The 12,720-nt window shown below is 51.0% G+C and overlaps 1 protein-coding gene across 7 annotated transcripts in view; it reads right to left on the minus strand.

Moving 5' to 3' along the window:
* SIK3 (SIK family kinase 3) overlaps positions 1–12,720 on the minus strand; it is an 84,159-nt gene that overhangs the window by 26,553 nt on the left and 44,886 nt on the right. For 5 of the 7 annotated variants that reach the window (XM_074850973.1, XM_074850972.1, XM_074850971.1 and 2 more), the window contains exons 3-4: positions 9,468–9,531; positions 3,372–3,533 (exon numbers count right to left, since the gene is read on the minus strand). In XM_074850973.1, the coding sequence (XP_074707074.1) occupies positions 3,372–3,533; positions 9,468–9,531 (226 nt within the window). Of the gene's footprint in view, positions 1–3,371; positions 3,534–9,467; positions 9,532–11,583; positions 12,567–12,720 lie in introns of all 7 variants that reach the window. The other 2 variants (XM_074895027.1, XM_074850969.1) reach the window with 2 other exon arrangements.

Here is a 12,720-nt window from a genome sequence, read left to right on the forward strand (position 1 = left end):
GGTCCGTCCCGCACGCAGCGCTGCTCCCAGAACCCACCCGCGGGCCCGGGGGGAACAGCAGGCCCCCGAAGAAGTTAAGGGGCAGAATTTGAAAACCCCAAAGCAACAAACAACACCACAAAGTACAACTTCAATAAACTTTAAAAACTATGACAAGTCACCCCAGTCCAAGGAGACGTATAAATCCAAATCCTCAGGGAGCAGCCAGGTCTCATTCCACAGACGCACGCAGAGGGAAAAGGACACTTCTAAAGAGCAAGGTGAAAGTCCCCATGATGTGATACAGGGAAGATATTTAAAAAGAAACATCTCTGGGCTACAAAGCAGCGGGCCCAGTCCCTCCCGTTTCCTCGGAGCAGAGCTCCAGGGAGCTGGCTTCAGTATCTGCACAACAGGGACTTCCATCCCCCGAAGGTGAAAGAGCAAGCAGCCTCTTGCGAGCGAACGCAGAGCAACGCATAGATCACATTCCTCTCTGAAACCGTACCCCGGGAAGGCCTGGGTATTTAGCAATAATCTCAACTCCTGGCTGAACTCTCGGCCTGGGAGCGTAAGTGAACACAGTGCCAGAAGCTACTGACTCAGACTCTGAGAAGGTACGCTGGAGAAAAAGCATCCATGGGAAAAATGAGAGCGAGGGTAATGGCGTTTGTGTCCTACTGTTTACGGAAAAACTGTAGAGTTGCAATCGATCAAAAAAAAAACCAACCCCCAAGCCCCAAAAGCACATTTGTAGTCACCATCGAGTGGGAACAGCAGCATTAACCCGCTCCAAGGCCGCCACACTACCTGGCCAAGCGGCAGTTACTTAATAAACACCGAGTGCGGGAGGCAAAGCTGCACACGGAGGTCAGCTGGAACGTGCTAGAAAATCTGCGTCGGGGAGAGTCTGCAAACCTCCAAAAGCTGATGGAATTGTGCACGTTACCAAGGGCTGTGCACACGGGTCAGAAGAACCGCGGAGCTGTGGTCCCAGGCTCAGCTCCACGTGTGTGAGCTGACCCGCCGGCTCACCGCACCCGCCAGGCTACTGCCGCTGCGGCTACCTGGCAGCTAAAGAGCGACTGGACCCGCCCAGAGGAGCCTTCGAAGACACCCGAGATTTATCTACAGCTTCCATCAGCTGAATATCAAATGCATGACCGAGGAGGTTTGAGTTAGACACGGTTAAGGGGTTGAGTGATCCTCCGGCCTGTGGAGCAGGCCTTCGCGCAGTGCTGCAGTGTTTATTCTGGGAGGTCTGGTGTGAAAGAGATCAGTTGCTATCGCTTCTTTTTTCGCTCTTGGAACAATGGAAGAGCTGGTGTCAAGTTGTAAGTGATGAGTTATAGGGACAAAACTTAATACTTGGAAAATCCTATATCATAAATCAGCTTTTCCAGGCTAGTTTTCAAATCACTACATCTTCCTGCCAAGTAAAACACTACCACCACCAGGGTGGGAACTATCTTCTAGAGTCCATTCTGGGAGCAGAGATTTGGAAGGAAAATAGTTTCCAACTCCCTTAGATTAAAAAAAAAAAAGTTTCCACAATTTTCAGCCATTCACAGAGCTCGTCAGCATGCTCATGTGGACGTTTCTTTAGGAGATCCAGCCATCTCCCAGTTTCTACCTGGGTTAGTTTTTAACTTCTTTTTCTTTTTATTCGCCACGTTCCCCTGCGACACACAGATTAGATTTTACTCCATGAACACAAGATGGCCTCAAATCATCAGTGCATCTGTTTGCGTAAGACAGCTACCAGAAAGTGCCGCTCGAAGGGCTCCCGAAGAGCCTTTCTCGCAGGAGCTCCCTCACCTGCCACCAACTCCTCCCCGGCCCAGCGCAGGGCACTTGCTGTCGCCCTTCTTCAGCCTGGAGGCTCTTACCCAGCGGCGGGAGGTAAAACCATTCTGCCCACGCTGTCAGGACGTGTCTCTCGGTGACTGCGCGCACACGGTCCCGTGAGGCGCGAGCTCTCGGCCGGCCACGAAACGCTGCGCAGCGCCGGGCAGCTCAGGGCACCCAACCCCGAGGAAACACCGCGAACCACTCGCACTTCAGCAGCAACACGGCTCTTACTCATCTTCTGCTCCCAGAACAGCCAAGAGCAGGTTGTCATCCTTGTGCCAAGGAGGACATGGTTCATGCCGCTAATGTGTCCAGAGGACGTTTCATCAAGTCCTTCACTGCATCCTATTTCTTCCCCATTCCCTCCTCACAGCGCCAGGATGAGAGAAACCTAAGAAATTACTCATCGTTTTACTACAAACCAAATGTTAAACTCTAACACATAAGGATGGTACCTAAGAGAACAGTAACATGACAAACAAGACTCTCTCCTCTCTCCAACATGGCATCAAGCTAGAAGAGCTTTCCCCAACTCCCAATATTAAAATTGCTCAGACTGAAAAGTTTTGTAGCCCTAAGCGCCTTTTTTTTTAAAAAAAAAATCAAGTTACAAACCCTTGTAGAAGCCAACAAGCTCTCCACGGAAGTCTATTAGGAGAAAGGACAACCAAGTGCTTTCCAAACATGCTCTGCTATGCATTAGGCTCTAGAAGAATTAAATGGTAAGTACGAGCTCTTCCAATTCAAAATCCCGTGAAACAAGACGACCAGGACAGTACTAAATCCTCTTGTTTCAGTCAGTTGCTGTATAATCCCCCAAAGCTAAATAAAGTCAAGTCTAGCCAGCGCCTCACAGAGCTCCCAGGCAAGGCTCAATCTCAATACAAGAGGAGCACAGAGGTGCAGGCCTAGGAACTGCCCAAGGTTCCCCCCTCTGGAAGGGCAGGTGTCAGCAAAACCCCACGGCCCGGCAAAACCCTGGGAACAGGCTGCAAGGGGCTGTTCACTGAGTAACTTCAGCTTCTCTCCCTGCGACGAGGGAAACACCCGAAGCACTGGGGCTGTTCTCTTGCTGTCGGACGGCGCAGTGAAGTGATTCCAGGAGTGCCGTTTCCCCTTCACTGCTCTATAAATGTTGTCAGCCCTATTTTTCCATTCTTTCTCTCTCACCTAGTCTGACCTTCTTCAAAGAAGTCCCAAACCGGCAGCAGGGCTCAAAACAAGGTCGATTTTTTCATATTAGTCTCGCCCATGATGGAGCGTACTGGAACAGTGCGGTATCTATAGCCGCATATCCGCCTAGGAAGCCAGAACTGCTTCTTTTTCTCCTCCTTTCATTTTGCACTACTTGAAGGGAGATATAAATCTCCTGGCTACAACCTGGCAGTTTCAGCTCTGGGCAGCAGGCCACACAGAAATCCAAAGCTTCCTTTAGCTGCACTGCGCTTCCTTCTTTCTGAATACCTGGAAGCAGCCAATGCCTCCATTTATTAACTTCTGAGAGCAGCTGCCTTCCTCCCACACCGCTCGTCTGAGCTCACCTGCTATTTTGATGTTAAGGTTAGCATCCAGAAGGAGGTTTTCTGCCTTCAGATCTCTGTGGACGATATTACGACAGTGGCAGAAGTTGACAGCAGCCACTATTTGCTTGAACTTTCTCCGGGCTTCCTTCTCCGCCATACGACCGTGGGCCACCAAGTGATCTGCGAGGGACCAAGCGAAGAACAAAGTGGTTATTCACACGGGGAGCACGGCCTGGACAGGGGCTTCTCGCGGGCTGGCGGCCAGCGAGGCCGAGGGTGGCGGCGGGGAGCACTCGCCAGGTTCCACCCCCAGACGGGGCCAGCGCTGGAGCCGCATGGGGACGGACCCGGGCCCACCGCTGCCACACCGGCCCTCGCCGGGGCTGCCTCCCGCTGGAAGGCTTTAAAACGATGAACCTTCCTCCATTTAGTTCCAGCTGATGGCGCTGCCTGGAAAATCAGAACTGTTTTGGGAAAAGCGTAAAGGTGTTAAAACTTTTTCTACATCAAAATAAAACCCTTCCAGCCGTTTCCTTCAGTCAGTTACCAAGCCTCGTGCCCCATTACCTCAACAGTGAGAGGTGCAGGTTCGTGGCCACACGCCATCCCTCCTTTCCTCTGATTTTTGACAGAAAATGTGTCTTTGATCTAACAAGCCTCACCAAAGGTACCTCTTTGTACTGGTGGTGAAGTCCCGGCTAGTCAGACGGCCAGCTCCTCAAGCTCAGCTTTCCAGCTGCACACCCACCAGCTGCAGGAAGCATCGAACATGGTCCCTCTCTGGAGGAAAAGCCACTGGCGACCCGACCAGAGCGAGCCCCGCGATGCTCGGCTGCAGCGCGCTGTGCATCGGCCCCGGCCCCGTGCTCTCCCTGCTGCTGGGGGGCACGGGGCGCTCGCAAGGCCCCTCCGGCCCCCCCCGGCCCACCAGCTCCCCTCCCAACTCGGGACCGACGCGCAGCTTCAGGGACGTTCCTACTTCTGCAACACAACAGAAGGGCGTCACGCACGCGCTTCAGAACACACGCAGGGGTGTGGATGCTCGTGACCAGTCTCGGGGTACTCGCTACTGTTTTGGTGCAAAAACGTACTTGCAATATTCCACAATGCCTTTCACTACAAAAATGGAGCTCGCCTCTACTACGGAAATCTGAGTAGTCTAAAATATTCTGTTGAAAATCTATACTCTGACTGCTGCCAGCGAGGCTCTCGGTGGAAGCTAGCACTGCACACACGGACAGGAAAAGCCTCTCTACGAGATCACAAGGGCAGGCAGAGCGCAGCAACCCAACCGAAACCAATCCACTTCAAACCTGAAAGCACCAGGCTTACAGCAGCCACTCATCATCCTGTCCCGCAAGCGGGGATGGACAGACGGGGGACAGGCAGCAGAAAGGGCAGAGGAAGGAGGAGAAAAATTGTCCCCCTCCCTTGAAGCATCAGCAGAACAGGCAACAAAACTCTGCCAGGAAAGCGTAAAAGTCAAAGTAAGCAGCAGCTGAATTATGAAATACAAATATCACCCCTTCCTAATCTCTCTCTACACTATCAGCAAATCTAGGCAAAACTGATATAGTGTGGTAAGAGGTACAGGTAGGAAAAGTAGTTTGCAAGATTATGGAGCTGAGGAGAGTGCTACAAAAACCAGGAGAAGCCCGAGAAGGGTCCTGGAGAGCCCCAGTAACCACACGCCCTGACCCACACGCGGGGCCAGGAGGGCTCCCCAGTTTCCCCAATGCACAGCAAGAGCTTTGGAGAGGTTTGCATGAGCCCTCTCCCCTCTGGCGTGGGCCATGGAGTGGGCTAGCAGAGGCACTGGCAAGCCAAGCCCTGGGGTTTATCTCCTCGCCCATTTCAAGAGGCCATTACTTCGTCGCCGGGCCATCGAGTTGGCCTCCAGAGTTCTGGGAAAATAGGCTGAAGTGGTTCATTTCACTCCAGAAAGTCCATTAAACTGGAGGGCTTGAGAGAGATATCTGTTCTTGAAAATAATAAAAATAAATCACTTCTGAAGGTTTCTCATCAGGTGGTTGTATTTTTTCCAGTCACCCATTAATTAAAATACCTGCGACATAATTGACTTGCAGTAAATACTAATTACCGAGATCCATCAAAGCAGTTCTGCTGGCTGCTGGCTGCACAGCAACCTACTGCTCCGCGTTCGACTACTCGTGTTGTGCAACAGAGTCAAGTTGTTTTTCAAAGACCTTGACAATTAAGTTTTATTCATCGGATAAAGTTATTCCATGAGCAAATCCAAACCGGGGCTGGGGGAAGAAATCCATCGCCAATTCCAACATGACCCTCAATTCACTTGCTAGGAAAAGCAAAATTTACGATCTCAAATAGCCCCATCGTATTTCATTAAGTCATCTGCACGGTCATAAATTTTTTACTCTAAGGAGCTGGGAGACTGACAAGCAGAGGTAAGCAAGGGCCTGCTCTGATTTAAGCATTACCACCCATCAACAGATAGCAGCTCAGCTCCTAAACAAGTCAAGGTCGTTCACGCCTCTTACTCCGCTGGAACCGGGGAGCGCAGCCAATAGAGCAAGCGCTCCTAAAGCAAAGCGCAAGGCTGCCATCCCAACATTTTTGAAAAGATTCTCCCGCAGGCAAGAAATCAAATGCAGCTACTGCAGCAGGCGCCAAGGCTCTCCTAAGTACGTTTTTGCCCAAACCAGGTTGACCCGTCCCCGCGCGCAGACGGCGATGGGCGCCCTTCAGGCTCGCCCTCAGCAGCTGCCCCGCCAGGCGTCCGCTCACACAGAAAAACCTGCTGCCCCTTTTATTCCTCAGTCCTGCTTCGGCTGCAGAAAAAATCCTTTTAAGTTAGGCGTGAAATTTCACTTTTCATGAAGAACTGTGAGTGGAGGCCGGTCCCCAAGCTCTGCACGTAGGCACAGCACTCGGAGACCGCTGACATTTCTGCACGAGCTCCAGAGGAAGGACAGAAACAATGAAGCTACAGAATACTTCACATACCACCAAGGGCAACTGTATGCCAAAATTAACCGTTGCAAGCTTAGTCTGCAGAAACTTCTCGTGCAGCGGAGGTTACAGCCGTGACCTGCATGTCCAGCTGGGAGCCCGCACGCCGGTCTCCTGCACCCCAAGTGCGGAGGCACAGGCTGGCCGCTGGGTCGCACAGACGTCAGCGTGATCTTCGGAGCGGCACAGACAGACGGCGTCACTCCTTTGAGGGTTTTCCAGAGAGGAAGGAATGCGTGATTTCGTTTCACAATCCTTAAAAACGTCCGTCGCTGATCTCTGTGCTGATACGAAGCACCTGATGCTGCTCTCGGCATTAAAAAAACAGTAAAATCCTACACTGGAGAATAAGCATCTTCTGGTTAAGACACAGGACCGATACCCAAGTTTCCACTTTTTGCCTCTGGACAGACGCCTTGTGCTTTCTGTCTGGGAAGAAAACGCTGCTTCAGCTTCACGTCTCCTCTGTGTGGCGGGTTAAGCCCTGGTTCCAGCATATTTGGTGACCTTGTGATCTCAGAAGCAGCCTGACCTTCTCGAGACGTACCACGTCGCTCAACGCGCCTGTCAGCTCCTGCTCAGAGAGCTCAGGACGAGCAGGCAGGAGGTGGGAGGCAGGGCAGGGACAGAGGCCTGCTAACCACATTAACCAGACCATAATTTTGCCAAGTTCGCTGACATTTTCTGTTAATCAACCAAGTACCCATATCCTTGTCCACGAGGACTGCAGCTTATTTCCAGTAAACAGCTGAAATCAAACCAGACCTTTAGACTATTTTCTGTCTGGCCTCCCAAGAAGGACACTAGAGGGACCTGGAACAAAGAGCACCCTGTGTTTAAAAGGAGACGTTCATTTGTTCGTAATGTCAAACCAGCAGCCCAACCACACGCAAAACACGCACAGGGACAAAAATAACAATTTACATTTTGCTGCTTAAGCCCACAGCAAAAGCAAGTCTCTTCCCTGATCCCCGTGCTCCGCTACACAAACAAAGCGAATTATCCAAACGTTTCCAGTAAGGGATGAACCAGACACTTACGGCCCAGCGTGGCCACTGCAGGAGCCGTCGGCCCTCGGCCCGGAGATTCGGCTAACCGGGCAGGAAAGCTTATCCTTCGTAACATCCTTCGCGAAATCCTGGGTAAGCCCCAGCTTCCGCCTGCTGCAGGACACCACGGGAGAGCCGGAGCGGGTGCGAAGCCAGCCCACGCTGCGACAGACTTTCTCTCCACAACATGAGGACGTGAGATTCTTCAGTTCTGGAGATGCTAACGACGGCAAGGAAGCCTTCCCAAAACGGCTTGCTGTTTCCTCCCTGGAAATTGCTTCCGCTGTTAGAACAAAGTCTTAAGGGCTCCTCAGGAAACTCTGATTACAAAAAGCCGAGGCTTTAGTTTCCCCCTCTCTGCTCTAACACCGAGGGCGCACAGGGCCTCGTGCAGTGCCTGAAAACGCTCAAAACCAGGTAGTGGGGGCACAACCTCCTGGCTCCGCTCTGGAAAAGAGTCACGGCTGTTACATAACTGGCTGCTCCCGGCTATCAACGAGGATAAAACGCTGGGCAGCGTTATGGAAATTAGCCACGCTAACGAGCCGAGTTTACTACAGCATAAAGTATTTTGGAAAGCAATTAGATTTTCACTTCGCCTCACATAGAAGGCTATTTTTGTAACTAAGAGAATTCATTCCAAGTTCATATATGAGCTTGGACATCGTTCTGGTTTTAAAAAAGATGGGCCCACCTCTGCCAGATTCAACAGAAGAGGGGCAAAAAGTAAAAGGTGATTTCTAGTCTTCTGCAGCGATCCACACACAAGCAAACTCTAACACACACTCAAGTGATTTAGCTGCAGTTACGGCTTGCTGCACCGGGCAAGGTGACTTTCACAAGCCTTCATGACTGCTGGTGTCCAGCACCGCAATCCGTGTTTGAGGAAACAACTGGACGACTCAGCTGAAGTCAGGTTTTTCAGCAGGTGTTCCCCACTCTCCAGACATCGGCTGCTACTTGCTTCTTCCTTCAGCTGCCACTTTCTCCGAGAAGAAATCCAAAGGACAGGGACAACGTTGAGAAGAGGGCACGACAACCATCCACAAAGGTGCTGAAGGACTGGTATTATAGTTACTGGAAACCAGCATTGGTCAGCTCAAGTTGTCTGCTTTTCCTTAATTTGGGGCTTTTCTTGCTTCACTATGACAACGTGGTCTCAGTTCCGGCAGAGTGAGAGCCTCTGCCATCCAAAGCGAATCTCCTGCAGTGGCTGACCAGGACCAAAGGGAGAGCGTTTCCATCTGGCTGACAGGCCGCACGTGCCCGTCCTCACGAGGACACTGCCTGCAAGCAGGTTTAAGGCAGCTCCCTTCAAGCATGAAGGATTTTCCCCCTTTTTCTGAAGCTCACGCTGGCTAAGCTAGTAAAAGCCAATCTTGCAAAATTCTGACTCTGTCACCTGGCACGATATTCCAGTGTGTAAGTAAACCTCTGCTTCTACAAGTTTCTTATTAGTCATGGCAATAAAACAAATTAATGAATCAGTCAACAGTTCTTGCAATTGTCTTGCACAGATACTTTTTTTTTCCCTTTAAAGAATAGCTTCTGTGGTCAAGAAAGCTCAGCCAAAACCTTGTTAGCAGACAAGGGAGTTTAAAATGGATGTAGCTAATGCACGCTAAGATAACATCAGATATGAAAACGATAAGAAAATACATAGTTTTGAGATCAAAATACTGCAGAACCACAGGACTGCCTGTTTCTTTGAAAGCTACTACAAACACCAACATTTCTGCTATGTCAACAAGTTTCACACAACTTGCTGGGGAGCAAAGTATTCAGCAACACTTTAAAATCCGACTGGGTCACCAATTCCAACATCTTTAACCCCAAAGTCAGCATAAGAGAGGGGCAGCACCACCTGTCAGTGAAACCCAAAGAAGAAACAGAGGTTATGGCAGTTATTTTTCCACCAAGTTGGTATCGCTTATTTCTTTACTCCTCTTGTCAATGGAAAGTTTTCCGGCTGAAGGGCATCTCTCAACTGAAACAAGAGCGTGGCAGCTATTTTCAGTTTACTGTAGTTGACCAAGCGCATTATCTGATTAAAGAATGCAATAAATGTACTTACCAAATATTTCCCCTCCACTAGCATACTCTGTCACTAGATAAATCATCCTCTCCGTCTCCATAACCTGGACGCAAGGACAGAAAAGTGACAGATAAGGAGACCGCCGTGTGCAAAAAGAAACGTCACTAAAAAAGGTTTATTCTTTCTATAACACGTGCAACTGCTTTCATCAAATCAAAAATACTACCTTCCCGTGCTTTACAGAGCTATGCAAAGGAATGGACGGGAACTGGGGAAAGCGAGACTCAAAGAGCAGGTTTTAAACACTAAACCTGTAGCTACACACAACACTTCGCCTGCACCTTCCTCTCTTCTATTCCCCCCCCACTTTAGCGTTTGCTCCCTGGTCTCATCCTGTTCCAGCAGCCTGGGAGACTTCTCAGGGCTAGTTCACCTTTCTGATTAATCAGTCCATTGCAGGCACTAAAATAACCAGCACAAATTTGTCAAAGGGGGGATTATTCACTGACTTTCAAATGAGTCAAGACCTATCGGAAACCACCCAGAGCTCGGGCGTTGCTGTAGGAGTCTGCGCCTTTCAGTCAGGTAACACCGCACCTTCACCAGCTTTTAACACACATTTTTAAGAGTCTGTTGGGATATTGGGGCCGAAGCAGTCCACCACGCCAAGGCCAGCGGTTTCTCCGACGGGATTTCCTTAGGGGGCCGGGCACGGTGCAGGCAAAGGCAGTGAGGGGCTGCGGGAGCGCTCGGCACAGCAGCGGGGCCGCTGCCCACGGCTCTCGGAAGCACACGGCTGATTTCTGAGCACGGTTCTACAATCCTCAGGGAAACCAGCGCTCCGGAACGGCCTCAGAGGCCTGAACAACTTCTGGGAAGGGCCCTGTCAGGATGCAGAAGAGAAGCAAAGCACAGGGCAAGGCACTGTATGCTGACGACAGGCCTCAGCGACGGTTCTGACGCTCAGGAGGCAGCAGGTGAGGGCGTACGATCACGCCGCGCACACAAAAAGCAGCAAACGATGCCCTCCTGCCTGCAGCTTTGCTAAGGGTGCTCCGAGGGCTGTTCTGGGACCGGATTGTGTTTTGTGACCCGCCTTCGGGCAAGTACACGCTTGGGGTGTTTTCCAGAACTCGATGCTGTTCATTTAGCAGGCTTCACAGGTTTGTCAACGGCAAAACACACCGTCCGCGGCACGGAGCCTCTGGTGCCAGGAACGACAGGTCCGTTTGGATACTCCGGGGGGCTGAGAAAAGGCCTGGAAGCACTTTGTGTTTGTTTTGGCTTTTCTCTGATTCAAAGACAAGCGAAAGTTCACCTTTTGACACTAAACACACCGTTAGCCCAACAGAGAGGCTACGTACGTGGAGCCCAACGCTGCTTGTTCTTACTGAGAATTAGGACTCAAATGTGTAGACTTCATGCTTTAAAGAACACAGGCCTGACGCAGACAACAGCAGCTGCTGAAACAGCTGGATGGCTCTCACTCGGAATGTTAAAACAAGAGCATAACTGAGATGAACCTCGGTTCTGCGCAACTGTCACAGGGCGAGATCTACAGCTCCCACCTAACGGTGAGACTCCACGTCCAGAAAACCCTTAGGCGGATATTTTTAAGCGCAGTTCCGTTTCCAGACAGAATCTCTTGCATTATAAGCTACTGTCACTATAGACACTTCCTCCTTTTTCACTTACACCTTTAAGTTTTATAAGATCAAAGAAATGTGGTTTTTAAACTCAGATTCCTGATGAAAAGCTGTGGAAGGCTCTGAATTCCCAACTCCAGGTTTTAGTAGTTTTTCTCTAAAAATAAATGCCACTCGAAGTACCCAGAAAGAAGGGCCACGTGAAACACGCTCCGCAGCGGGTACTCTCTTCTCACCTTAGCAAAGCTGAGCCACAAGCGTCACCTGTCCAGTATCACATCAAAAGCTTTAGACGGAATAAAACAAGTTGAAAAAGGGGTTTTTGGCTCAAAAAAAAAGCTCTAAGGAGTCAGTTCACAAAGAAGCATTCCTTAAGTTCCTTAAAAATGCCACAATTCTGCAGTGTCTGCTGTAAGCATCTCACCCTTGGCCGTTTGGCCAGAACAGCTAAACATTAACCTCTGTCACTTCTCAGTTTTAACCCTTTGGAGTCCAGCAAATGCTCCTACCTATCAGGCACCGACGAGAAGCAGAGTGGGCTTGAACGGACAAGAGTTGGTTCTAGGGAACGGCAACTTCTGCTGCAGGTTAGCACAACTTCTCCCTTCAAACACTCCATTCCAAAAGGAAATAACCCCAGTGTCTTTCCCGCAGGATTTTGAGTCTCTCCCATCCGAGTCAGGCAGCCACAGAGATACCCCCTCCTGCACCTGCACGCTGCCCCAGAGGCAGGGCCCTCCTCCGCTTCGTGCGCCAGCCCAAAGAGCTGACTTTGCACCCGCAGCTCGGGTGGAAGCCCCCTCCGTTCCCTGCCAGCCCTCGGGTGGGCGCTGCTGGAGCCGAGGGCAGGTAGGTCTGGGTGGACCTGGCAGGCAGCGCCAGCTCTGGCAGGCTCCAGGGAAGGAGCCTTTGCCCCCAGCTTCCCAGAAGCGGGACCGCAAGCAGCCGAGCAGAGCTTGCACAGAGCTTTCCGCCACTCTGGTTGTAAGTCACTGCTCGAGCCCTTGCATCGGGAAGGCCCAGGGAGGGAGTTTTTCATCTGTCCGACTGCTCCCAAAGCAGCATTTAACATTTCGCCGAGGTGCGGGCTCCTTCATTCCTCCGCTCCCATCCCTCTGCCGTCTGCTTGTCTCTGGCCTGTGGCAGCTTCCTTGCTGTTCTGATTGACGGTGCAGTCGGAGGGGCACCACCAAATTCGTGTGTAAAAGGCAGCGCAGACGGATTCTGTCCCCGGTGGTTTTGTTTGCAGAGTAAAAATGCCAAACAAGCAGGAGAAAAAGTCTGCAAACAACATTCAAAAGCAGGTCTGCCGCTGCTATTGATCACCTTCCAGGAAAGCGCTGAGCAGATCAGCAAGTCCTCGGGGCCGCGGGGCAACCGGGCAGGGAGAGGAGAGCCGGGGAGCCGCGTGCTTTCAGTCCTGCTAGCGGGTGAGACTTACTCTCTCCCTTAAATTGAGAAGGGGAGCCCGCATCCGGTTTCAACTGGGAAACTGAAAAGCACACAATAGCCATAAACAAATGGCAAGAGGCCAGCCCACAGAGGAAGCGTGATCTCCCAGAAAAGCGAAGGATTAGCCACACTTTCCCCCCCTGCCCCTCTAATCAAAGAGACCTTGAAAACATAAAGGACTTTCCCAGTATTTC

This window comes from Strix uralensis, chromosome 26 (assembly GCF_047716275.1).
Source record: "Strix uralensis isolate ZFMK-TIS-50842 chromosome 26, bStrUra1, whole genome shotgun sequence".
Classification (NCBI taxonomy): domain Eukaryota; kingdom Metazoa; phylum Chordata; class Aves; order Strigiformes; family Strigidae; genus Strix; species Strix uralensis.